Source organism: Mastomys coucha, chromosome X, assembly GCF_008632895.1.
Source record: "Mastomys coucha isolate ucsf_1 chromosome X, UCSF_Mcou_1, whole genome shotgun sequence".
In the NCBI taxonomy this organism is placed as follows: domain Eukaryota; kingdom Metazoa; phylum Chordata; class Mammalia; order Rodentia; family Muridae; genus Mastomys; species Mastomys coucha.
The window spans coordinates 70,916,681-70,942,714 of record NC_045030.1 but is presented as its reverse complement, the minus strand read 5'-3'; the positions used below and the strand labels follow the sequence as shown (position 1 = coordinate 70,942,714).

The following is a 26,034-nucleotide window of genomic DNA, read 5'->3' as shown; positions in this document are numbered from 1 at the left end:
ACACATGACTCTCCCTGGGAAGGGGAAATAGAATAGACATCTTGAGGGGTTGAGGGGGTGGGAGGGGATGGGAACAAGAGGGAACAGGTGAAGAGAGGATGGAGGCAGAGAATACTGGGAGAGACAACTGGAATTGGTGGGCATTTTGGAGACAAGTTAGAAACCTAGTACAATGGAAACTCCAAGAAATTTATGATGACCCTAGCTAAGAATTTTAGCCATGGGGAACAGAGTCTGAACCAGCTATCACCTTGTAAGTAGGTAAGATTTCCAGAGGAGGAATTAGGACACCAACCTAGCCACAAAACCTTAAACCTACAATCTGTCTTGCCTACAAGATGTGCTGTCGTAAAGGTGTATCATTGAGTGGCCAACCAGTGACTGGTCCAGAATTAAACCCATGCCCCTGGAGTAAGACCACCTTTAACACTGTCTTGTGTTCAAGATCCAGAGGCTGGATACCCTAGATACCTAGTGTTGGTATTCTGTCTGGACTCCACTCCCAGACACCCGGCAGCAGCCAGGTATGCTCCTCCCCACGGTTACCCGGGAAGAGCCAGGCTGGCCTGGCTCTATAAAAGGGCCTGCTTGGCTCCTGCTCTCCTCTTGCCTCTCTATTGCCTCTTGCCCCCTTGCTCCCCATTCCCTTCCCCCCTCTCTCCACTTATCTGTTCTCTCCTTTTCTCTGCCTTTCTCTGACTCTACTACTCTCTTCACTCTCCTTCCCATGCCCTAAACAAACTCTATTCTATACTATACTGGTATGTGTCTGGTCGCTCAGGGAGAGGGGATGCCTCCGCATGGGCATGCCAGGGCACCTCCTTCCCCCACACCCTGCCAGAACATATCCTTTATTTCTTTCTCTTTTTAAGATCACAACACCTAGGACAGAATTAAACATGACTGGCACCCCCCTTGAAGCTCTCATTTAACTGATTTCTAATGATATTCTGCATTGGTGCCTAGTTTCATCAGAGAGGCTTTGTCCAGCAACTGATGGAAAGAGGTGCAGAGACCCATAGCGAAACATTAGGCAGAACTCAGGGAATCCTGCAGAAGAGGAGGAAGGAGCCAGAGGGGTAGAGGACACTACAAGAAAACCCACAGAATCAACTAACCCGGACCCATTAGGGGCTCACTAAGCTGAACCATCAACTAGCAAGTCTGCATGGGATTGACCCTTGGCATATGTTATGTTTTTGTAGCTTGGTCTTCTTGTGAGACTCCTAACAGTGGGAGCAGAGGCTGCCTCTGACTCTTTTGTAGGCTTCTGGAACCTTTTCTTCCTACTGGATTGCCTTGTCTAGTCTTAATACAAGGGAAGGTGCCTAGTCTTACTGTAACTTAATATGCCATGTTTGAATGATATCTTTGGAAGGGTTACTTATTTCTGAAGAGAAATGGAGGAGTGGATGTGGGAGAAGGGACTGGGAAGAGAGAAGGGAGTGGAAAATATTGTTGGGATTTAAAGTAATAAAAATAGAAACATAAAAATAAAATGTAATGAAATCATATTATCTTTTAGTTTACATATAAGTGTGTGTGTTCCCGACTCTGTGTAGCTTAAATGAAGTACCACTTGGGCTGACTATGCTACCCCAACAAGCCATAGACTAACAAAACCCCTAATACTAGGCATGAAAATGTTCCTAGTAAGTTGTTGGTCAGGGAACTCCAAGAGATTCCCCCAAACAAAATAGGCTATTGCTACTGCCCTTAGTTACCTCCTAGAAGTGGAAGGTAAGTCCTTATTGTAGACACCATCGACATTTGGATATAGGATCAATTTAGATCTGACCTGAAAGTCTCCTCTATAAGGACTAATTTTCATAGTACCAGAGGATACTTTACAAGCTTCCAAGGGAGGGAAGCAACTAAGTGTCACCCTGTTGTGATGCCTACAAACCATATCAACGACCTGCAAGATGGGATATCCTTAAATGTGAAATAGTGGCACTCTTATTTTTGGCCAGTAACCAAGAACAGTCTTGGTTACTTATAGCCCACTCAACAGGAGGGGTGTGGATCTGAATCCCCTAAGCGCCCAATTCAAAACCAGTTGCACTCACATTTGCTCCTTCATCACAGGTCAGCAGCCTAGCTAATCAGTCAGGCCAAAGTGAATCATGCACTAAAGCAGTGATTTTCAACCTTCCTAGTACTGTGACCCTTTATGTAATATCATTTTCTGTGTTGTGGTGACTCTCAACCATATAATTATTTTCATTGCTACTTTTGCTACTGAGTTCCTAAGACCACTGGAAAGAATGTTTTCTGATGGTTTTGACCCACAGGTTGAGGACCACTGCATTAAAACCGTAAGTTTCACTTACTTCATGGATGCAAGCTCTTCATCACATAATGAAATCAAGCCTCAAGAGTACAATGTCCAAGTCTAGAAACCCAATGCCCTGTTAAGTTTATTGCAGCTCCACAAGCCATGACTTACTTTGCTACAAAGACCTGTGGGTGGTACATACTGCCCAAGTGTCAACTCAAACTTTAGGCTGCATTAACTGTTTTAGTGGCAGTAGGGGCTGAAAGTGGGATTTTCCCCCCTACAATTCTCTTTTCCTTAGGATTTACAAGGGCTGGTAGCCTTGTAAAGGAGTGACAAAGGGTTGCCTCCTGTGGTAACCTTTCCAAAGCCTCTGTATAGTAATAAATCATGACTCCTTTTCTCTTAAGTCCCGGGTTCAGTTCCCAGCACCTACATGGTGGCTCACAGCAACTTGCATCTCTAGTTTCAGGGGAATCTGACTCCCTCTTTTGATCTCTGTGGACACACGCATGCACACACTTACCAAAACAAAAAGAAACATGCAAAATTATCATTTGCTTTGAATGACAAGTATCTTCTCCAACCCCGATACATTATTTTTGCCATTTGTGTCGAAATTTAAAACCGGAGCAAACATCTGTCAGACTAGTATTTTGCTTTTTCATAAGTGCAATTTTTAATAAAAATTTACATCTAGATAAGATAACAATCTTCAGATTTTTGAAACTTTAATAAGATTTTAAAAACATGACTTTGAACTGAAAAACATACACATTTTGCACACAAATATTGTAATATGAATCAACTCCAACTCCATTTGAAAACATGTGAATCAAATTACAGTTTTAGAAGTTAGTAATTCACATTTAAGCAAGTTAGCGCCTTGCTGAATTCAGCCTTTGTAAAAAAAGAGACTTAGTGCATATTTTAACGGTACATTGTGACTGTGTACCAATTATTGATATTTCACCTTATTAAACAAGATTATGTTCTTGAAAGTTGGTAAATAACGGCTAACCTCCTATGACATGTGAAATTTCCAATGGTAACAGTTACATTTTGTAACAGAACACTTTCTATAGATTTCTTTCCTATCTTAAAATTTTAAAAGCAATCATTGTAAGGATTGCATCAACATCAATTTAGCAGAGGAAGATCAAACTTTATTGAAACTGTTTGCATACAAAATATATTGCACTATAACCAAACAAATGTCAACATAAAATCCAATCTGTTGTTGCTAATATGTACAGAGAATATTGCCCAAGAGCAGTTACATTACAAGGTCATTCTACCTTGGTTAATTATCTACAGTATTTTAAACTGAACAGCTTACAGATGATGTGTGCAAGGTACCAATTTCTGTTTTCAAATACTATACATTCCCAGAATAAATAACTAGAAATCAACATTACTGTTTGGCAATACTTTTTAAAAGACATTTTAATATTTGTGAAATCATGTGCAGTTTGTTGCCATTTTATATGCTTATTTGTATGCAAGGAAAACTAAATGAAAAATGAAAATTCAAAGAAACAAATTCACAAAGTACATCAGAGGCAGAACTTCGGTTTGTACGGCTCTGTACAGATTCAGTGGTACCCCTACTCGGAGTTATTTTTTAAGAAAAATATAACATCTCAGAGTAAAGGTCCTTCACATATTTTTTTTTTCAGTAAGAGAAAAAAAAACAAAAGACTCAACATATCAAAAAAGAAAAAAAAAAGATAAGAATTATTTGTTAACCAATTGTAGGTCTGCTTTTCAGTTCTGCTTATACATTAGACTTCGTATTTCAAAGTTATAAAACATTTAACCTGCTTTCAATGTTTCTCAGACAAAGTACCTATATACTTTTGAGGGTTATTATGTATTTATGAAGATGACCTTCATATCTCCCCAAAATAAGCTTTAATGTAAAATATGAATAAAAAACTTGACAAAATTTGGGGAGGACAAAAGAAAAAGTTTCTAAGTTGAAATTCATCATCAGGCCAAAGAGCAGGCATATCCTACTAACTTTCGACCAGGAAGATTTGCAAGTAGCTGAAAACATCTTTAGCCTCTCCCAAATGAAAAGATAGTTATTTCTTCTCCTGTCTATACAGAAAAATTACACATCCCTTCCAATAACACTATTTGTCATACTTCAGTGCAACAAAACAAAAACGAAAAACAAGTCCTATTCTTTATACTGCCTAAGCTGATGTTTATGTAAGGAAAAAATATGGGAAGCATGCATCCTTCTATAAAGTACTAATGTTTGACAGGGTTTGCTACATCTTTAACATTTAGTGTTTCCAACTTATCTTCCCTGAACTCTGCATCCAAATATAATATTCCTACCTGCCAAGATATAAAAAAGGCACAGATCATACGACTTTTTTTTGCTAATGAAAATAACAAATGTCACATCACACACATTTCAGGGTCCACTAAAATACTGGAAAAGTGGACCAAAACATAAACTGACACAGGACATGAAATGGCACAGCATTTCATGAAGACTTTATATGAGACTGAAGACAGAGATCTAGTATGATTATCACAAATGTGATTTACTCAGAAAGACTAAAACGTACTGCTGAGTTATATAGCCCAATGCAGGAAAATGGTCCTAGTTAATAAAGATCACTGCTTAGTATTTTTAAAAAATAAAAGTAAAATCCTGCCCTGAAGTGTTAAGTGTACTTAAAAGTTATGCATCAAATTTCAAGATCTTTTTGTGCAAATCTGGAAGATTGTTGATTATGGCCAATATCAAAAAAATTCTTTGCAGAATTTGTGTTCACTTCATGCCCTGTGCCATCTTGCCTACTATTTGTCTTTGGCCTAACAAAGTTTTCTAAAATGGAGTAAAAATTACGGAAACGGTAGAGGAAATAAAACTTCAGAATTATGTAGTTTAGGGTACTCCATTCACAAGCGGTTGCAGCCCATCTACGCTGTCTGGCTTTTCCTTCTTCTGGTTACGATCTTTACCCGTGCGCAGCCGGCTCCCTTCACTGGAGGCACTCTGTAATGGTTTAGGATGGACACTCCTTTCATTATTACAGTTAACTCTGAACTAAAACAAGTTATAAGAAATATTAAGCCTGAAATACACATTCCACATGTTAAAGGGGGAAGCAGAGATAGATGGATTTCTGAGTTCTAGGCCACCCAGTGCTATATAAGTGGAATCTTGTCTCAAAAAAATAGAAGGGGAATGTAGATGAAAATAGAACTATAAGAAATTAAAGCATGGTAGGCTCTTTACTGGTTTAGGTTTTTAAAATAATATTTAGCTGGAAATCAGTAGGCATCTCACTGTATCCAATCTTTAAGAAAAAAAAATCCCACTTTGTATTCTTCAACTTTATATTCTAAGCAAAATAAAACAGTGAGATCATTCAAAAAATTACTATTATTGGCTAATAGAAGATATATAAGCTATAGGTAAAGTATACCGCATACCATATGAATATACATGCACACATACAAAGCACACCTCACAATAACGTTATCATTCTGCAACAACTGTAAAATCCAACAGAGACAAAAAATAATGTATCCCTATGACAGCTTCACCTGAATGAAAATTTAACTAACCCATTCATGAGCTAACCTTTAGTTCCCACCTTTACACATATATCTTAGTAAGTTTTTCTATACCAAAAGTTCCACCCAATCCTTTAGAAACCTCTTTTATAACTGCTTCAAAGTCTAAATAGTGGGGGCTGCAAGATGGCTCAACAGTTTAGAGCCCCTGTTGTTCCAGAGGATCTGGGCTCAGTTCCCATGTGCCCACATGGTGGCTCATAATCACCTGTAACTCTATATTCAGAGGATCCAATGCCTGATGTACCTACATACTCATACATATAAATACATACAAAAAAACACAAAAAGACACTGAAATTCCAAGTAATGTTCTAGCATAAACTTTTGATTTTAGTTTGTATCAGTCTAGGAACTTGTACTTCAGTAAGAAGAGGGAGATGGCTCTCTAACTTGAATCTTGAAGAACAGAATGGCAAGGGGAAATCTGGAAACAATGATTTGTAGAACTAAAATCCAAGGAAGGTATGAAGATTAATATAATTTAAAAATAACATTCTAAGGAATATAAACTATTTTAAGTGTCAATGGTGAACACTATTAGCCTTTTCTATCTGGGTCCTTCAGAATGGACCATGCCATGAAGTTAAGACTCCCTTAGAGTGGGGATGGATTCTGAAGATTCTACTGTAACATTTTTCTTAAAGATTTATTTATTACTATTATATGTATGTACACTGTAGCTGTCACAGCAGAAGAAGTCATCAGATCTCATTGTGAGCCACCATGTGGGTGCTGGGATTTGAACTCCGGACCTTCAGAAGAGCAGTCAGTGCTCTTACCCACTGAGCCATCTCACCAGTCCTACTGTAACATTTTTTAGTTAAAATTAGCTAATCATATGTATTGGTTTCTAGGCAGAAAGGAACTCTTATTACTTGCTTTAAAAATTTTGAGTTAACATTATGGATTAGCTGAAAGAGAAGATGAGTTTGGAGAATCAGATACTAAAGCTTGAATGATTATTATTCCACCATATGCTAGCTAAGTAACTGTGGACACTGAACTGCAGCTTCTACTTACTCACCTATAAACTGGATAATAAAACTTCTTACCTCAGTGAATTATTATAAGATTAAGTAAGATAAAATATACATGAAGCACTTAGTAAAGGTGCCTGGATGTGTTCAGGGAGTAAAGCTGAAATTACTTACCAACTGTAATGGATCCTTACTTGAGAATGGATCCTCAGACTACACTGTGCATGTAAATAAACAGCTGACCGACAGGGTATGGAAACCATATGTATTGGACACCATAAGCCCTATCTTATCATGACTACAAGACAGATAAAGACAACAGGTTACCTCAGCAGTTAAAGGGAGAGGGTACCTGACTTGGGCCAGTTAGTACATTTCATTCAGAATATTTTGTTTGAGAGGGTTGGAGAACCACCACTTAGTCTGAAAATTACAATTACAATGTGGCTGCCAAAGTGTTCACAATACTTAAAACCATATATTCACTGGAAAAATCCTCATACTTGTACATTTGTCACAGAGGACTAAGACTGTCCACAACTGTAAAGCTAAAGAAAAAATATTTCATATAGTATGAATTTATCATCTTTGAACATGCTGAAAAAAAAAAAAAAGCAAAGTAAACCCTCGACTCTCAAATGGCCATATTCAAACTACTTAGATGGGAAGAATCACCTAAGTTTTACCTGCAGGGATCCATCAGCTGTTGTTCTTCCTTTAGCCTCTCTTGGATTACGTGGACGATTATCTGTTCGGGAATGATCATCGTTTCCTGTATATTTTAAAAATGTTTTACAGTTAGTGACTCTTAAAACATTTGGTCAAAATTCTCTATTTTCAGATTCCCCATTCAGACCAACAACAGAAACTAAAATGTAATTAAGAGTCTACCAATTCCAATTATACACGTTAATAATCTATTCTGGTAACAAGAAACAATATTCTGGTAACAAGAAACAATATTCTGAAGGTATTATCTTATGAATCAACAGGTCAATCTGGATTAACAATCAGATGCTGGTTAGGAACCACAAAGAATACAAATTAATTATCACTATTTAGTCATAGTTTCTATAAATCATAAGGAAGGGTATCTAATATTCTGTCAAATGAGAAAGTAATCATTTGTTATGATGATAAGCCCAAAACAGAATATATCATCAAGATTTTTTTCTCAGCTTCAAACAGTTCGTGTATAGGCCAGAAGCTGAGTAGCAGGGGCTACGGCTTTCACTCCTTCCACCATGTGGGTCCTGGGGAGTGAACTAGGGTTTCAAGATTGGTAGTCAGTACCTTTATCCATTGAGCCATCTCACTGGCCCTTAACCTTTTACTTCTCAGCTATACCTTTGAAGCCTCCTCCTCTTCCTCTTCCTCCTTGTCCTCTTCCTCCTCCTCCACGTCGCCGTCCGTCTCCTCTGCGCAGGAAGCTCTCCCTCTCTTCCTCTGTTGGAGCTAATGACCAATCACTGAGTTCGTCTCTGTGGTCAGATTCTGTTTCAGAAGCATTTGATGCTTCAGAATTAGTTCCTATCGAGAGTTAAAAGTTATATACCATTGTCTGACTTTAAAAAAAAGGTTAACAGAAGCTTCCAGAGATGAAGTTTCAGGGGTGATTCAATATTCTTCCCAATTTAGAAGCCTACCAAAGAATATACTCATCTGTGTTTTAAATTCAAAGGCTTGCCATATTTGAAGTAATTTTTGTCATACATTTTTAAAAAGGTGTTTTGTTGGCTAAGTACAGATCTGAATGTGCCATATCTTTAAATAGCTGTAATCTATAGAGGAAAAATTGTCTATAACATATAATACTTTGATAATCAAAATTTCTATAATGAGAGCTTTTAATAGACACAGGGACAGAAGGATGTACACACTTTGGCCAACTCTAAAAGCAGCCAATAAAGGCCACCATGATTGTTATGTCTCAGGGAAGGGGTTCTTGTGGGATTATCCCCAATGAAAGGGGACATGCATTCCTGATGCATGGCCCACAATCTCCCTCCCACTCCCAGTGGGAATGAGTGAACAAAAGATCACTAGAAAACAAGTGTTTACATCTGAGGTGTTAATGATATAGGGGATGGGAGTGTGTGTGTGGGGGGGAAGAGCTCTACAGTGACGTGGAAATTCATTGGTCCAAAGAACAAACTGATAGGAAGAGGGTTAAGGGTTAGCTTCAAGGTTGGCCTTATGAGTACGTGTCTTGCCCAACTCTGGAATGTCACCTCTACTACCTCTCTCTCTTCCTCTGTTGGAGCTAATGAGCAATTATAGCTTCACCATTATAGCGTCACTCCTGTGGATCTTGAAGGTTTTTCCATCTTAAAGAGTTCCCTTTTGAAATGCAAATATTTGTGAGATGGATTATACCTTATACCATCATTAACAAGTTACATAGTAGATACATAGTCGAGCAAGAAAGACAGTAGGAACTCGTAGCTGGGCACTGGCTTCCCTGAAAGTTACTGGGAGAAAAGAAAGAAGCACGGATAGAAGAGCTGGGAAGGCAAAGAGACACTTCGCCTACTTCTTGACTGTGCCTATGGCTGACTTTGGCCATGCCACTCAAAATCATCTTATGAGCCATAGGATGCAGACCCCTGATTTACACAGTCCATCCAGCAAGTATGACCAGCACATGCCTGACAAAAAATGAGCCACAGTACACAAATGAAAAAAGTTTTGGCTATACAGTAATAAAATCAGGAGAGGTCTTAGGTCATCAACACACAAGGGCTTAAGCAGATTTATCCCCAATTAGAATATGGACAGAACTCACAACTGCCCTGTGAACTATGTGTGTAATTAACGGGCTTTTACTCTACATGTGTCTTGAAACACAATTTGACCCACTGTGAGTTGGAAACCATGTAGTGAGAAACTGTTATAATGGAGTTCTAATGAATATTAGAGATTAGCAGCTATTAAGTTCTAGGAACAGATAAAGTTACTGAGGAAAATGCTTAGTTTGTACCTGAAGTATATCCAGGACCGCGTCTGCCGTGCCCCCTATTTCTGTAAGGTCTACTACCTCGACCCATTCCTTGACCATCATCAGTCACATAGCCTTTTTCCTTATCTGTACGATTTGGTGGTGGTCTAGAACTAGCTCCAATTTGTCGCAACTGCTCATCAATTTGTAATCTCTCCAAACGCAACTGGTCTACTTCCTATTTAAAATATACAAGATAACAGTAAAAAGAATTTGACATTTTACTTTGTAATTACCTTTCTCCTTTTCATCAGATAAAAAAGTATACTGGAAATATTTCGATTTCAATTCTAAATTTATAGTAAACACTGTTAACCCAAAATTATTAGGAAATTGAATGTTCTCCTTAAAAAGAAAGATTACTATTGATACACTTACTGATGTTAAGACTTAGAAATATAACAAAAACACTCAGTTTTAAAGTTATATTGAATAAATTTGAGTGATCTGGCACTGATATTCAGTTAGTCTATGGATAAGGCAGATAGATATACATTAGTTTGGGGACTTTTGATATAAGACTGACTAAAACAATATTAAAAGTATAAAAATACAGATAAATGACAGACATTTAAGGTTTAATCAACTAACCTTAAAAAAAAAATCACACATAAATGAGCTCAATGAAATTATTTTGTCAGTTAATATTCTAATTTACTAAGTACTGTGCTTGGGATATATTTTTAAAAGAACATGTACTATTTTGGGATATAATTATATAATTAACGATCACTTGTTTTCAATGAACTAAACATGCTAATATTCCTTTATATGAAGGGGAGGAAATCGCTAGGTCTCACATCAAAACACCTAGTTCTCACATCATGCCTTGAAAAACTTTTAAATGCTAAAGCTCTGCTTAAACAAGTATTACAAACAATATACATTGGGTTGAACAAAATATATCAACTCTGGAATCCACTGATGGACCCTTATACATATTATGTACAATAACATGGGATCTGTCAAATCCAGATGAAACTTTCACTTTAATCTTTGGCCTTTCGAGCATATCCATGAGCATCTCACTTACTAGCTACAGGGTATAAGATCTGTAACTACAGCAAATATTCAGTGTGTCAGTCAAGAAGTCACTGAAACTAAGTTGTCAAAATCTTGGTTCTGACATGTAGGGAAAAATGGTCAGACTGAGAATCCACAGAGAACTTGCTCTCTAAACCAGAATCTGTGATAAACTGTGTAGGGAAAAGGAAAGACTAGTAGCTTCCTGCAAAGGTATATTTCTAGCTAATGAAATGTGTTATCTAGAAATTGCATAAGAGAATTATATTCCAGTTATTCTACTTAGGTAAGCTGTAAGTTTTGGTGAGATGCTAGACCCAACCAAAAGATGAATTGGTGATGATAAGAATGGCAACAGAACAGCTGCCAGTAACAGACAAAATATTCAGTAGAAAAAAATAAATTAAAATATCTAAGAAAAAGCATTAATTGAAAGAACAAGGGACATGATATAATGCAGCTCTGTCTAACTAGGTCACAATAATTATTTTTAGTGAAGATTATAAAGGAAAACATACAACAGATTGCACATAAAACACTGTCCAACAAAAAAATAAATAAGCAAATCAAAGTGGCATCCTACCCATGCAAACCTTGCTGGATGAAACCTTCCCACTTTTATTTATTAACTGACCACCATTAAGAATGAACGAAATGACCAGGTACTGCACCATTTTTTCCTTTCATTCTTACTTACTAGAAGACTGATTCACATTTTATTCTTTAAGTCAGCAAACACATCTTAAGTTAGTATCATTAATAAAACAGAACTTAGATTATTTTGTAGACTTTTTAAAAAAGACCTATATAATAATTCTGGTATATATTTTAACAAATAAGACATAATAACAATGAAAGATTTCAATTAAGAAACAATTAAGATTTCATTTCATTAAATTTTATATTTGGGCCAAAGGGAAATTGAAAAAGCACACATAGCTACTTCATAGATGTATTGCCAATCCCATGCTCTTTTTACTAATAGCCTCTGGGTTCCTACTTCCCAGCTTGCAAGCTAAAGGAGGCATAACAGTAAAATCAGTAAGATGAGCATATACAAGAAAGCACAAGTAGTTTACGTTTTGATTAAAACAATATAGAGAAAAGTATGAAGAATAAATATTTAAATAGAGGACTTCATGAAATGCTAGAATTTCCTTGATAAATGACATAGGAGGGACAACAAAGGCAAGTACACACAAAATTTAGATCAGAAAGCATCCATAAAAGCTAGAAGGTTCAAATATATACATATGTGTATATACACACACACATATATATGTATACGTATATATAACATCATTACCTAAATTGAATCTAAGTGCTTAACAGAAGAATAACTATATATATAGGAATGTATTGAGAAATGGGATATTAGCCCTAAGATTTACAATTAAAAATTAACTTAAGTTTTTAGAAGAAATAAATTAAAACAATATATTTTATCTATTGTTTTTACAAGGTCATATATTACTATGCACAGTTTAGAAGGATCCTAGTTTTGGAAGGATATACTATATAGTTTAAATAATTCAGCACAAGAAGATTAGAAGCTAAAAGTCATTCTGTCCTCACCTTTAAATAGTTCAGGTGATAATCCAAAAGAACAGTGGCATTTGCGATGCTGTCTTTTGTTCCCACAAAAACAAATGGTACCATACCCTGAAAAAGAAATTGTAATAGTGAACCTAAAGAACCAGTGATGGTTCATCTGAAAACAAAAAGAAAAACAAAAATACTTAATGTCTAAATTCCCTAGCATAAGGTCCGGTGAGCAATAAACACACAAACATCTGTTTAAAGTATAAATTAATATGTAAAACCAAGGGCAGATCAATGTAGTGATTTCTTAAATATCACACTGTTTTAAAGACTACCATTTAATGTTGGCAAAATAACAAACATTTAACTAAAAATTATGCAAGCTCTACTGTGGTAAGCAAGATGAATACTTAATGCTTTAATTCACTCGCTGTAAGTTTTACCTAAATGAAATTCACTTTAAAATCGGATACTAAGGATACAAATATAAAAACCTCAATTTTGTCAACCAAATTAACAAAATCCAAATCATGAACAAAAATTAGAATTTAAACTGAAATACACTGACAACTTTGTATAAGAACAAAAGCCAAGGCAAAATCATAAGCATAATATTTAATTTAATATTTAATAAGCATAACATTTCAAAAACATAATCCGACAAAGTTCCTAAGAAAAACCTTGCTCTTCTATGTGTACCACTTTAATATAGGGATTGTTTTGAAGATACAATCTAAATATTTATATTTCTTATCAGTAAGAAGAAAAAAACCCCTAACAATTTCATATCACAACCAGTAGGGAAGCCTAGCCACAGGTGTACAAAGAGGGGACAAATAAGACACATTCTAAGTCGAGAACAGTTCAATCATTTTGCTACTGGAGAAATACATGGTTACTGGTACTCACACACTAATACTGCAATACTAATAAATAGTAATACTAACTAATAAATAGTAATACTATTTATTAGTATTACAGTTACAAGTGTTTAGCAAAATGTAGGAGGCCAAGAATCTGTCCCTTGAGCAAAGTGTCGCTCTTTCCTAAAGAAAGTTTCTTAGAACATGTAGCTATTGTTGGGATGCTTTCCATGCTTATATTCACTATACAGTAGGTTCAGGATAGGAAGGGAAGGACAAAGGCTTTTCTATATCCTTGTAGAAGAATGTTACTGTTGATGAAGAATAAAAGTGAGACATCAGAAAATATTGCTTATAGGCTGATTATCATAGAGTAGGCAGGGTACTGCTTCCTGGTAGCAGTAATTATCCGAACTATCAGGTGCTAAAGAAAACTTGTAAAGACTTTTTTTTGTACTACAATATAAAAAGTACCCCTCTCCAATATTATTCCCTTTCTCACTAGCATAGTCACAAAGGCATTAGCTGTACTATTTCCAAATGCCAACTGGACATGGAATACTAACTACATGCTTTCCAAGTAATCACCAAAATAAGCTTTTAATTTTGTGGTGTAGATTTAATTAGGCAGAATTTGAAGAACATCACTGAAACAAATTTTCTCTTATAACATGGTACAAAGTGTTAAGAGTACCCAGGGACAATTCAAATGTCTAATAAGAAGATCTGAATAAATTGAAAATATAGAATACCAATATTAGGAGAAAGTGATTTTCTTTTCTAAGGTGAGAATAGGGATGTCCAACAGAAAGGAGTGTCCAATTCACTTGCAGTTTTAGTTCTTTGTAAAAGTAAAATGGCATTTTTACTTTTAATCTTTTCTGAGTTATATCATCCTTAGTATAAGCAATTCTCATATATCAGGCAAAGACCCTGACATCAAGGACCTTACAACGTGGTTGAAGAGACCAACAAGAAAACATAAAAACAGGCTCTGGATGAACACACAGGAAGATGGAACAGGTGGGAAACCTGTGGTAGGTACATAAGAAAAGCTTCACACACAACAGGGTCAAAGTGATAAGGCAAATGCAGGAAAAAGAATAGTCTGGGTAGAATAAACCCACACTTGGGTTTCTAGTATATACATCCAGAAGCAGCAAAAATTATGATAAGTTTTAGAGAATTCCAAGAATTTCAGTAGGGATCAAACTTCCTCTAAGACACAGTGGGAAGACTGGTAGAAAATGACACTGGACATGTAAGGGAAGAACTTCTAAGTGGAATGAAGATGTTTGAGATTTATCCCAGGGTTGTGGATCCAAATACCCACAAACACTCCTCCACCAGCCCCCAACCATGAGGCTCATTTGTAGTCTTTCTTAACAAGGGGAATAAACATTAAAATATCAACTTTAAATGTATTTTTCAAGGAATGGTTTCCTACCTGCCAAGTCTTGGGTTCAGGTTTCTGGGGTCCCCCTGCTACAATTGATGAAACCACTAACACCTAAAGCAGTATAAGGAATGCAAGTGATGTGATTAACTATAATGAACGATACACAGAAGCCTGAACGCAGGACTTTTACTGCAGGACTTCTAAATGCATTTCTAAATAGTTAGGTTAGTTCAAATAGTGAAATCAGTTTCAGCTTCTAAACTATGGCTTTAAGAAGTAACTAACATATCTAATAGAAGGTACAATTTGAGTTACAACACCTGCAAAATTTAAGGAGTTATAGCATGAAAAAAAAAGTCCACCCTCAAAAGAAAAAAAGCGACCCCATTAGGTTTACAGCTTAAGATTTGTCACTGTGAATAAATTGAAAAAAATATGTATTACTTTGTTTTGTAATCTCATATGGTACCGAACCTATGTGAAAGCATGGAGTAAGAGTAGCCTAAAAATCTAACCAGAGGAAAGAGCCCAAATATCAAATGTGGAGTCTGCGCCAGAGAAAGTACTTTTAGTGTGGTTAGAGGTGACAAATTCTTACCCTCTGGACTTTTGTACTGTTAGGTTGAGAAAAATGGGTGTTTTCCTTTGCATCTAAATGTTTCTTTTCTTCAGAGGAATTAGGTCCAACCCTTGAATTATTGGAAGGTAGAGAACTTGGTGGCATAATTTCCTTGATAAAAAACAAAACACAAAAAAGTTCCAATTTTATGAGTATTTAGTTCTATTACCATGTCAATGACATTTTTTGTTAAGCATAGCCATTTAATTATTTATAAAAAAATTTGGTATTTTTTATATTTATAAAATTTTAATTATTTATAAAAAATTCAACATATTAGGAAGAATGTTTAAAGTTTAATCTTTTCCCATTAACAATGATGGTTAAGACTATAGATTACTCTAAAGTGTTTTGACATATAAAATTATAGGGCATAAAAATTATGCAATTAAAAACCAAATCAGGGGTTAGAGAGAGATGGCTTTAGGTAGAGGCTCTTTAAGAGCATGTACTATTCTTGCAGTGGAACCAAGTTTGGTTTCTAGCAACAGTGTCAGGCAGCTCACAACTGAGTTCCTCTCCCTACCCCTTCTCCCCAACACTCACATACACAAACTTTACTGAATAAAAATAAACCTTAAAAAACACTAAAAAGATTTAACTTTAATTAAAATCATCTTTCACAAAAGACAGCTAGTTAACGTGAAAATTATAAGCTTGTGCATTGACAGTATCTTGAGAATACAATTGTATCAAGGATTATGCTGTCCACTCGATACAAATACTTAAAAGGTTACACCAATAAGCTTATGTCCAGGTAGATAGGACTGAGAGTTTTAAGTCTTGTTGGGGGATGTTGTCTTATATGCAGAAAAAGTACACACAGAATGAACTTACTTATATTAACACTCAAACAAAAGCATTTATAAAGGTTGTCTATGTATGCTTTTTGTCATTAATGGCTGAACAAGTGAACAAAGCGCTATTACAAATAATACTTTATAGTAGTAAATTCATAACTACCCATTATAAGATCAAAAAATGAAGACAAATACAGGTTAAATTTACTTATCTAAAGCCCAGCATTAGAAAACATATAGTCACTGGATGGTGGTGCACACTCTTAGTCCCAGAACTCGTGAGGCAGAGGCAGGCAGATCTCTGAGTTCAAGGTCGGCCCGGTCTACAGAGCAAGTTTCAGGATAGCCAGGGACACACAGAGGAACTCTCTCTTGAAAAACCAAAAACCAAGCCTAAAAACCAAAACAGATAGTCTAGTATCCATAGTATTAAGCATGTCCAATAATCAGAACAATTATCAATAGTAGAGTACATGCCCAGTAGGTTCAAAGTCCTGGATTTGATCCTGAGTATCACAAAAAGAAAAAAATATTATATGCATGCAAGACCGAAAGCCTTTGTATTAATATGTTAAAAAAAATTGAGATAAACAAAACTCTTTCCTCTAGGACAAACCAGAAAAATAAGCACTATTACATACCTCTTCTTGTGGGACACTTTTCTCATTTTCAGCCTCAATCCTCACCCTCACAACTCCTGACTTATCCACGATCTCTTGAATCAGCTTTCCATTTTTTCCTATTACTTTGCCTAAAATAAATAATTCATGTTTGGTTCTAAGACATCACTCAAATCGTACAAGCACATTCCACTATAAACTATCTTACACATTCATATACATATACATACTGGATTATAAGATTCAAAACAGAAGCTTTTTAAAAAGATAGTTTAATTATAAATTCGTCTCATTGATTAGGTTATTATTTATATTTGTTTGGTCAGGTACCACAGCTGATTAATAATTGTGAACTGATTGGGTAATTTTGAAATTTTAAAGGTAATTCAAAGAGAACCCCCTTATCTCACATGAGAGTGTATACTTTAAACTCACTGGCACTGTGGTATTTAGTAATCTGTAAGGCTCTACAAAAGTAAGAAAAAGAAGGATAATAAATGTATTTGCTTATTTGACAATTTTAATTCTCATCTAGCTCTGATTCATATTTCCTCATTTATACATAGGAACTATTTTTAGAATTATGTATGGCACATTTGCAAATGATGCTCTTAAGTTTCAAAGGAGCTTAGAAAGCTATCTAAATATCTAAAAGGAACAAAAATTCTTCAGACCAATGTTACTAACAGAATACAGAGTAGCATATTCATAGGTAAAGCACACTTTCAGATAACTCAAAAATTACAATGAAAAGGCTTATTCATATTCTTTAGTAACATCTGTTGAAATTCAGAAAGATCTAGTAGTAGTAATAAATAGCAACTGATTGTTTGCCTCACTGTATAAAATTCAGTTATATATAAAACTAGGACATGGCTGCTTTCATAGCCATCACCATAAATTAGTGTAAAGCAAGAATTTACAAATTAAGCACTATTAATTCTAGAAACCTACACATGAGGCAAACCAGATTCTAAGGGGGAACTTAAAGCACTTATATAAGCCATGGGTGAAATGCTGCTATTATGTTTATTTTGCTTCCTCACTGGAGGCAAATTGGTGAAAAGGGAAAAGTTGCTTCCTAGCTATTACAAATTACTAGCAAAAGGTCTTGCAGAAGGATTCATAGTTCTTATAATGAGAGCCCCAGTTTTGACATTATTGTTATGTGTGGCTTCCTTACTCTTCCACCTTGAGCTCTTTGGTCTGGTCAGTGGTAGAAAACAAAACTCATGCCACTAAACTAGGATTTCTAATCTAAAATCTTATTATTTCTGCTCTACTCTTCTTCAAATGAAATGCAAGTACGTACAAAAAAACCTACCTGGAGTATTCCCAGTTTGTTTGTTTTTCTGCAAAATCCTTACATATTCATGAAAGTTGATTTTAATAAAGGTGTAAATTAGCATAAAGAAAAGTGGGATTTTAGCATGTTTCTATTAATAAATATCCTAACTATCCAAAGTACTTCGTCTAAACAAACTCAATGTCAAAGTGTAGATAGAAGATGCAAATTTTTAAGATAAATTGGTGTATATACTGAAGGGGGCTTGTGAGAAATAGGTAATCAATCAGTAGATAAGACTTGAGAAAACTCAATAGCGATTAAGACATCACCCTGAACTTCTGCCCAGCAAACCTAACAAAAACTGATTTCTGAACAAGCCCAGTATTCCTAGTGTTGCAGGATGCCTTACCAACCCAGAATTCTCCTGTTTTACTAAGTATAAACTAAAGAAAACTCAATTGGACTGATTGACTGAAATGGGCTTTCTGGTGTAAAGTAACTTTAAATATCCTCTACACTTAATGCAAGACTATAGGCATACTCTCTTTCTTCTTTGGTAATCTAATCGAATCTAATTTACTTGTATATTGCAGTTACTTCCAAATTCCAACAGAACAATTTACTATAAATCTGCTGTAATGAAATGAAGAAGTTATGAATAAACAAAAGAGAACATGGGAGTTTCCTTCTGTGCTCAGAAGTGTGCTTGGTACTACACATGACAACACCACATTAAGCATCTAGATCTTGAATTACCACCTTAATATATATGTTAAGTGAAGTAAAAGAACTCTTCTCTCAAGAGCTAAGTCAGTTACCCAAAGTCACAAAGGTATCAAATATATATAAACATTTTCACCTACTATAGCACTATCAAAATCAATTTTAATGGACATCATGGTTCGACCATAATCATCAGTTCATCCTGTGCTGTGTATGTATCTTCTATACATCTGGTATGTGTGTTGGTAACACTACATTCACATTCTTGTGTTGTAGCTTATATGTAAACTAATTTCATTAGCATTTGTTCTTTATCTTCAAGTTCTTTTTATTAATGGTGAAAAATACCATGACTCTTGGACACTTTTTTGGAGTCAGGATCTTGCTATCCCTACATCATGCTATCCTTGAATTTGTGATCTTTGTGCCTCTGTCTCCTGAATGCTGGGCTACTACTAGTAATTTCAAATGACACTGGAAGATGATTACAATTTTGACAAAATGTAGCCTATGAATGTTTTAAGCCATATACATAAACTACATAGGAAGTTTGTTCACTTTATACTTATACAAGAGGATTAAGAAGCAATATGCTCCAAATTCATTTATAAATTTAACACATTTAAAAAAATAAACCTATACTTGGTTTTAGTTTGTTCTACTAAAGACAACTAAATAATCTGAGAATGCTAGTGAAAAGTTCCTATACTAACACCTATCACAGTGATGATTAGGAAATAGTATTTATCAATTTATAAGGAGCTACTACTGACTCCATAAAATCTAAGGACATTTGGTGTTAATTTATCTTTCAAACTTACTATGTCTAAGCTAGACATATCCAGATTTTGAACCCAGCGATAACTGACTTGAATGCTATCATTTTATCAAATATCACCAAACTATAAAAGCATCAATTTTTAGTCATTTTGGAAAAAATATCCAATGCTATGATAAAAAAAATGCCTTGAGGAGGCTAAGTAAAAATTATCCTTTCAGGCATTTATAAGTCTGAACTAACAAAGTATTTCTTGTGTATCTTCTGAAAATATAATCTTTGAGTATATATTTTCTATACACTGTAAGAACAGGCTACATCTCAAAGACTGATTCAATCAGATTGCACTTTTCAGTGATGAAAAGAGATTTAACTAGTATAGGAGTTGTGTACTAGAATTTTGTTTTTTTGTGGTGTATATCAATAGTTAAATATTTTTGACTTACCAACTAAGTTTCGTGGAACTTGTATGACATCTTCAGCAAATTCCAGGAAGCTTCTAGCCTTTTTCACTGCATCTTGATCCTAATAAAGAAGGGTGAGTGGGTATAGTATCAAAACAAAAGATTTGGCATTTGAAATACTATTTGTTTGCTTCTCTGAGGGGGGCAATTGGATTATATGGTGAAAAATATACCTCTCCATAAATATGAAATGTGCAGGTATCCTCATCTAAATCAATAGCAGTGACACCAGGTACTTTTCTAGCTTGCTGAATATTAGCACCATGAGTACCAATAGCTAGACCCATCAGATCTTCTCGTACGATAAACTGCTCATGAAATCTTGAAGCAAGCTGCCTTGAACTCTGAAGAGAAATGCACAACTGATTAACATGTTTTATCAATGATTAAGACAATTTCATTTAGGTCAGCCATGTAAATTACCTTGACCCTATATATCAGGGTCCTATATAAATTGTCATAGTAGAAAAAGTAATTTTTTTTTTTGGTGTTAACAGAAAAGAGTTTATTGACAGTTATTCAAGGTTATGTTTGCAAACCTATTTGCAAGGCTGCCTTTGTTATTCAATGATATCCACAATGTAATAATTAAGAAGCAGACAAAATATTCCCAATTAAGAACAGCTCACTAGGCCTGACAGACTCAATTCAATTTAAGTAACAATTAAAAATACCACCTTTAATAAAATTTATTCAATGCACATATTATGGATATATAATAAGTACTTTTTCCAGAAATGGTGCCATTTTCATAATATATTACCAGGTATGGTGGATCTAAACATCCTTCGGCTGAAATGTGGCATTAAGACAACACCTCCTCTCCCCAAACCCAAGGAAAAAAAATTCCTAAAACTTTGTGGTTTAGCAGTTAAGTGAACACTCCCAGAATACAGAAATCTCAATTTTGTATTACTCATATGTTCAGAGTCTGTTAGACTTTGTGATCTGAATCTACAAAAGCTTGATGAATAATTTAAAATATTCAGCAATGACAAAACTAAGTTCAAATGACACCCCACATTATGTGGATAATCACTGTCTTTAAGAAGCATATCAAAACTGAAAGTTTAGTTCTAGCATGCCATTAATGAAAACCAAACATATTAGTGGCTCATGTTGAAAATGGGTATTTCTTATAAGGATTTATGAACTTCTTTAATATTAGTAGTAAAGAAAATAGACATGCACATAGTTTATCATTATTCAACACACCAGATAATTTGAATGAATAAATGTATCTAACATAAGCAATTTTAAAAGAACAATAGTTGCTTTTAAAGGTAATGGTAGTAAAGTATATGAAATCTTCGAAGATTTTCCAAGAAGTCACGTTTTTGGATCTTGATTCATTACCCTGGTTCATTCTTCCCATTGATAATTCATGGATACATGTAAACCAAAGGTATGGCAAAGAACATTCAAGAAGAATTAGATGTTTAAGAAGAGATATATGAGTACATGTTCATAATACTCACAATGAAATTAAGAAGGCTGTTGTGGCCTAAAAGTTATGAGAAAACCACTAAACCACAGAAGTGTGAACATGGGGGGGGCATCAATAAAGAATGAGAGAAAAAAACTAATCAAAAAGACTTCAACTGCCATTTGGCAAACAAAAGTGAATTTTTCTTTTTCATCACACACCAAGTTGGAAAGGGGCAATTTTCACAATCTTGACTATCTTTTTTCTTAAACTGCAATTTGAAACTCCCCTTTTCTTTTGCTATATCAACTGATGATTCCCCCTAACGAAATGAATAATGATGAGGGACTCTTCAAATTGACAGTAATCTACTTGAGTTGGTAACATTAAAACAAAACCCATTTAGTTTCTATGGTAATGAATGGAAGTACTAGATAGTTATCAATGAAAATAAATGCATGGTGATAGCAATTATTGGAGAATTAATAAAAGTAGATAAAATGCACCTTAAGAGACGAAATAGTAAGTTAGGGAAATAGCCTCTGGCAGGAATCTGAAGACAGGAGTTTTAAAGAGTGACAACCAATTAGAATGAAGAAGTTCTATACCCTTTTAAACAGAGATAAACATACATAATGAAAGGAATAAGATTAGATATTTAAATACTCTCTAGTACTTTAACGAGAACATGTTACATAGAAGAAGCATTGTCTCACTTTATAGCAGTTTTGACAAACTATTGGTAAAAATGAAATGTTCAAAATTTCCTTAAAATATATGATTGCTGTGTAATTTCAAAAATCAGGCACGAAAATTTTAGTATCCTTCTACTTTGTACAATTTAAATTTCCAAACTAGAGGAAAACAGGAAATAGTAAAACAAGCTGTCCATACTTGAATTTGAGAACCATATAGTTATTTCTGGACAGCCTTACCAACAGTGCCAGGGAAAGGAACATACCTCCAGTTGTTTACTGGCTTCTTCATTTCTCAGTATAAGAGACAACTTGGTACGCAGACTTCGAAAGTGCATGTCAATCAACATGTGGGCTCGCTTTGAGGTGACTTCATTGATGGACTGAGTGATTTAAAGTTAGCAACAATGTTACCAAAGCAAATGCCCCAGATGAAATAAACCAAACCAGATAATTAAAAAACACTCACCAAAATTACCAACTGATAATTTTCTGGTTCATAAGTTACAGAGAAGGCACCAACTGCCTTTTTAAAATCCTTATGTGCCGATTCTTTGGCACACCTAGAAATAAAACATATTCATCATTAACATGAATGATCACCAATCACTAGCACAAATTTATGCAGACAGAATTATACTAAAAACTAAGGATTTATACTAAATTTCTTTTATGTAAAATGCTAGCTCTATTTACAAGTTATGTTCTTTTACTGTAAATCTGTGAAATAAAGCAAACATTTGACACAATAAAGGGTAAAAACAGCAGCTAATTAAAACATTTTTTATTTTTTAGAAAATTTTATTCATGAACACTGCATCTACGTCACCTCAATCTCCTGTGTCCTTCTAGCTATTATTTTAAACATTTATTTACCCATGTGTTTCTGTGTGTGCACATGCATGATGTTATCTTAGGTTAGTCTTAAACTCAATTACACAACTGAGGCTGGCCTCTACCTCCTGAGTGTTGAGACAACAGGCATGTACCACATCTGGCTAAACAGTTACGCTCTTAAGGAATTGATATTAGGGTTAGATTGTGGAAGAAGCCACATTTATGGGAATCACTTTTTTCTGTATAGTTCTTGATTTTCTTTATACATGTCAATGTTTTCTGTGGGCAAACTGAAGAATTATAGAGATAAGCTACAGGGTAACTGAATTCTCTCCTTTCTCTTTTTAAGAAGAGCAGCTATGTCTGTTGAAATAGAGATGAAAAAAAAACATAGAAATTACTTGCATAGATCATCTCTAGAAATAAAAATAGAATTTCTATGTATTCTGAACTATAATGTGACATTTATCTAGGGTAGTAGTCCACATCAGACTTACTGTACCTTTAAAAATTACTTTCATCTGAAGTTTTTAACATCATTCTAGATAAAAGATTAGAGACAAGGCTTTTCCAAGCCTCTTCAGCTCTAACTTAGTACGTATTTTTTCTGAAAATATTTTATCTAAAAGTGAAAGCATCAAGAGAAAACTTTGTAGTGTATAATGTGACTTTTAATAGAATTATCATTTTCAAAATCTTAAAAGTTTATGAAAAAAATCTTTGCTTAGAGAATTCAGTGTAGATTTACACACTTTAGCCATATATCAAGTAAGTTTAAACAAATACAGGACTTGCTTGATTATATAACTAGGAAAAAACAAATTTTTTCCTTCACTACTGTAACCAACCTATTTTTGCCAAAGATATAAAATGTATTATTTTAAATTTTACATTCTGAATTAGTAACCTGCACATATTTTAATTTATATGTGCATATGTATATATATATATAAATGTATATTTGTAAAACTACACACCCTTGCATGTTCCCAACATTTTTTCATATAGCATTTTTTTGTATATCAACTTACATTTGTCGTAAATCTTCTGGCACTTCCAGCTTGATTTTATGGAAAGTATCTTTTGTAGCAGGTTTGTTGGGATTAACAGATCGTAGACGCTCAATTGTGACAATTTCATTATATGTAGCATCACATGCTGCATATTCTATCACATAAAACTGAGAGAAATAAACAAGTCATTCTTAGCCATATTTTTAAAAGAAAGGAAACCGATATAACTCTTACTATTTTTTTTTTTGAGACAGGAACTCATAATAGCCCAGACTAGCCTAGTACTCACTATATAGCCAGGGATGGCTTTGAACCCTGATCTTTGTGACTCAGCCAGTTAGTGCTGGAATTAAGGGAATGGATCACCATGCCCAGCTCCTATCATTTTAAAATATAAACTCTTGGGGGGAGACTTTAATCAACAGAAACATATAGCAAGCATATAGTAAACTTAAATGAAAACATTTTTATACAATGACTTAAAAGTTAGGCAGTAATTAAAAATAGACACCAAAATTAAAATGTGGGTTTAGAAAATGTAAATAGTATGAACAAATATGGATTTTCCTACCTCACCCTTTATCATCCTCACTTTAGCTAACCACCAACAGCAAGGTTCTTTTTCATTTGCTCTGGAATAAACCTACATAAAAATTATAAAACAGAATATTTATGATTAACATAATTCAGAAGTAGCAGACATTAGACATTGAGGAAATCTTTCAAAGTCCATATGTATCTTTGAAATCGTATGCCATATGATTTCAACCAAACTGTACATTTATGTTGACTTAGACAAAAATCCATAATTGGAAACAAGTTGAGAACTCACGGTTAAAAGCACTTTGCTTACTTCTCTCATCTATGTCAGTACTACTTAGTACTCTTGACACTTGAGAAAAGCTGATATCCATAACATGACTAGATTTTCTTCTGTAGGTATTCAATGATCTACAAAAATGTATCTGAAATTATGTAAGCATCATTTTATTTTATTATAACAAGAAAAACCAATCCAAAGTTACAGACAAAGGTAACAACTTCCTGTACACTAAGCAGGTAAGTTCACTGATCACTCTGGCTTACTAGGGTCCTGGCCTTCATCTCTGAAGGCTACTCTGCTTTTCTGGTTCCTCCTCTGCATGAAAAAGGACAAATCTAGTCTGGCAATCTTCTGAATATCACTTTGCTGGCATTCATACACAGCTCTAATAATTATCTCTTAGGAAACCACTTCAAGTTCATTTGCAATGTGTAGCATGCAATCTTTTGTGACGACACTAACAAATAAGTATTAATAGAACTTAAGTGCCACGTTCTGCTGTGCCATCTCACTAGCTTCTGAGGTAAGTTTTAGGATGCAGCTCATTGGGCTGTAACTGTCATGCAACTAAGTTGAAAAAAACAAAATGGTTTTCTTTACCTCTCCAAAGTCTTGCCATAGAAACAAACACATAAACTGGCCTTTGCTTTCATACAGCAAGAAGCCCACAGGGAAGGAGATACCAGAGAGTTTTTTTTAAAAAGAATAAACACATGTATTCACTTGGTAATGTTATGAGTGCACATGTTGAGGTAGAGGTCAGAGGACACTCCCCAGGTGTCTGGTTTCTCCTTCTACCATGCCAGTTCTAGGGATCTAACTCAGATCATCAGCCCTGGGAACAAGTACCTGTACCTACTGAGCCATATCAGCAGCTTAAAGGCCTGTAGAGGTTTAGATAACATCTGTATTTACAATTAAGATCTCTTGCAAAGACAAACCCAGAATACACTATAGTTTTAGGCTAATAAATAATGTTATTCCTCATTTAAATTGTAGAGAAAAGAACATAGGTTTGAACATTCAGAGACCTCCAAGTAGACTCTGAAATACCATTGTTGTTCCTGTATTATCTTCCATTCAGCTTTCTCTTCCTTCATATAATTTTCACCTGTCATAATATTAGCTATTCTAGCTAGAATGTAACCTCATCAAAGGAAGATCACTTTAATGTACCTGATAGCCCGAGCAGAAAATTAGCATTTAAGAACTTAACTTCACATCGCTTACCTCTAACAAGTACCTATTTATTTGCTTTCTTC

At 34.8% G+C, this 26,034-nt stretch overlaps 1 protein-coding gene across 8 annotated transcripts in view; it reads right to left on the bottom strand.

Moving 5' to 3' along the window:
* Positions 1 to 2,932: 2,932 nt before the first annotated feature.
* Positions 2,933 to 26,034, bottom strand: part of Fmr1 (FMRP translational regulator 1) — a 36,520-nt gene continuing 13,418 nt past the window's right edge. For 2 of the 8 annotated variants that reach the window (XM_031363331.1, XM_031363271.1), the window contains 14 exons: positions 24,521 to 24,592; positions 23,968 to 24,116; positions 22,569 to 22,662; positions 22,366 to 22,482; positions 20,152 to 20,322; positions 19,961 to 20,039; positions 16,747 to 16,856; positions 15,285 to 15,416; positions 14,735 to 14,797; positions 12,458 to 12,544; positions 9,842 to 10,037; positions 8,209 to 8,391; positions 7,548 to 7,633; positions 2,933 to 5,297 (listed from right to left, as the gene is read on the bottom strand). In XM_031363331.1, coding sequence (XP_031219191.1) covers positions 5,187 to 5,297; positions 7,548 to 7,633; positions 8,209 to 8,391; positions 9,842 to 10,037; positions 12,458 to 12,544; positions 14,735 to 14,797; positions 15,285 to 15,416; positions 16,747 to 16,856; positions 19,961 to 20,039; positions 20,152 to 20,322; positions 22,366 to 22,482; positions 22,569 to 22,662; positions 23,968 to 24,116; positions 24,521 to 24,535 — 1,593 coding nt within the window. In that variant the 5' untranslated portion in view covers positions 24,536 to 24,592 and the 3' untranslated portion in view covers positions 2,933 to 5,186. Of the gene's footprint in view, positions 5,298 to 7,547; positions 7,634 to 8,208; positions 8,392 to 8,418; positions 9,125 to 9,841; positions 10,038 to 12,457; positions 12,545 to 14,734; positions 14,798 to 15,284; positions 15,417 to 16,746; positions 16,857 to 19,960; positions 20,040 to 20,151; positions 20,323 to 22,365; positions 22,483 to 22,568; positions 22,663 to 23,967; positions 24,117 to 24,520; positions 24,593 to 26,034 lie in introns of those variants that run through there. The other 6 variants (XM_031363278.1, XM_031363297.1, XM_031363304.1 and 3 more) reach the window with 6 other exon arrangements.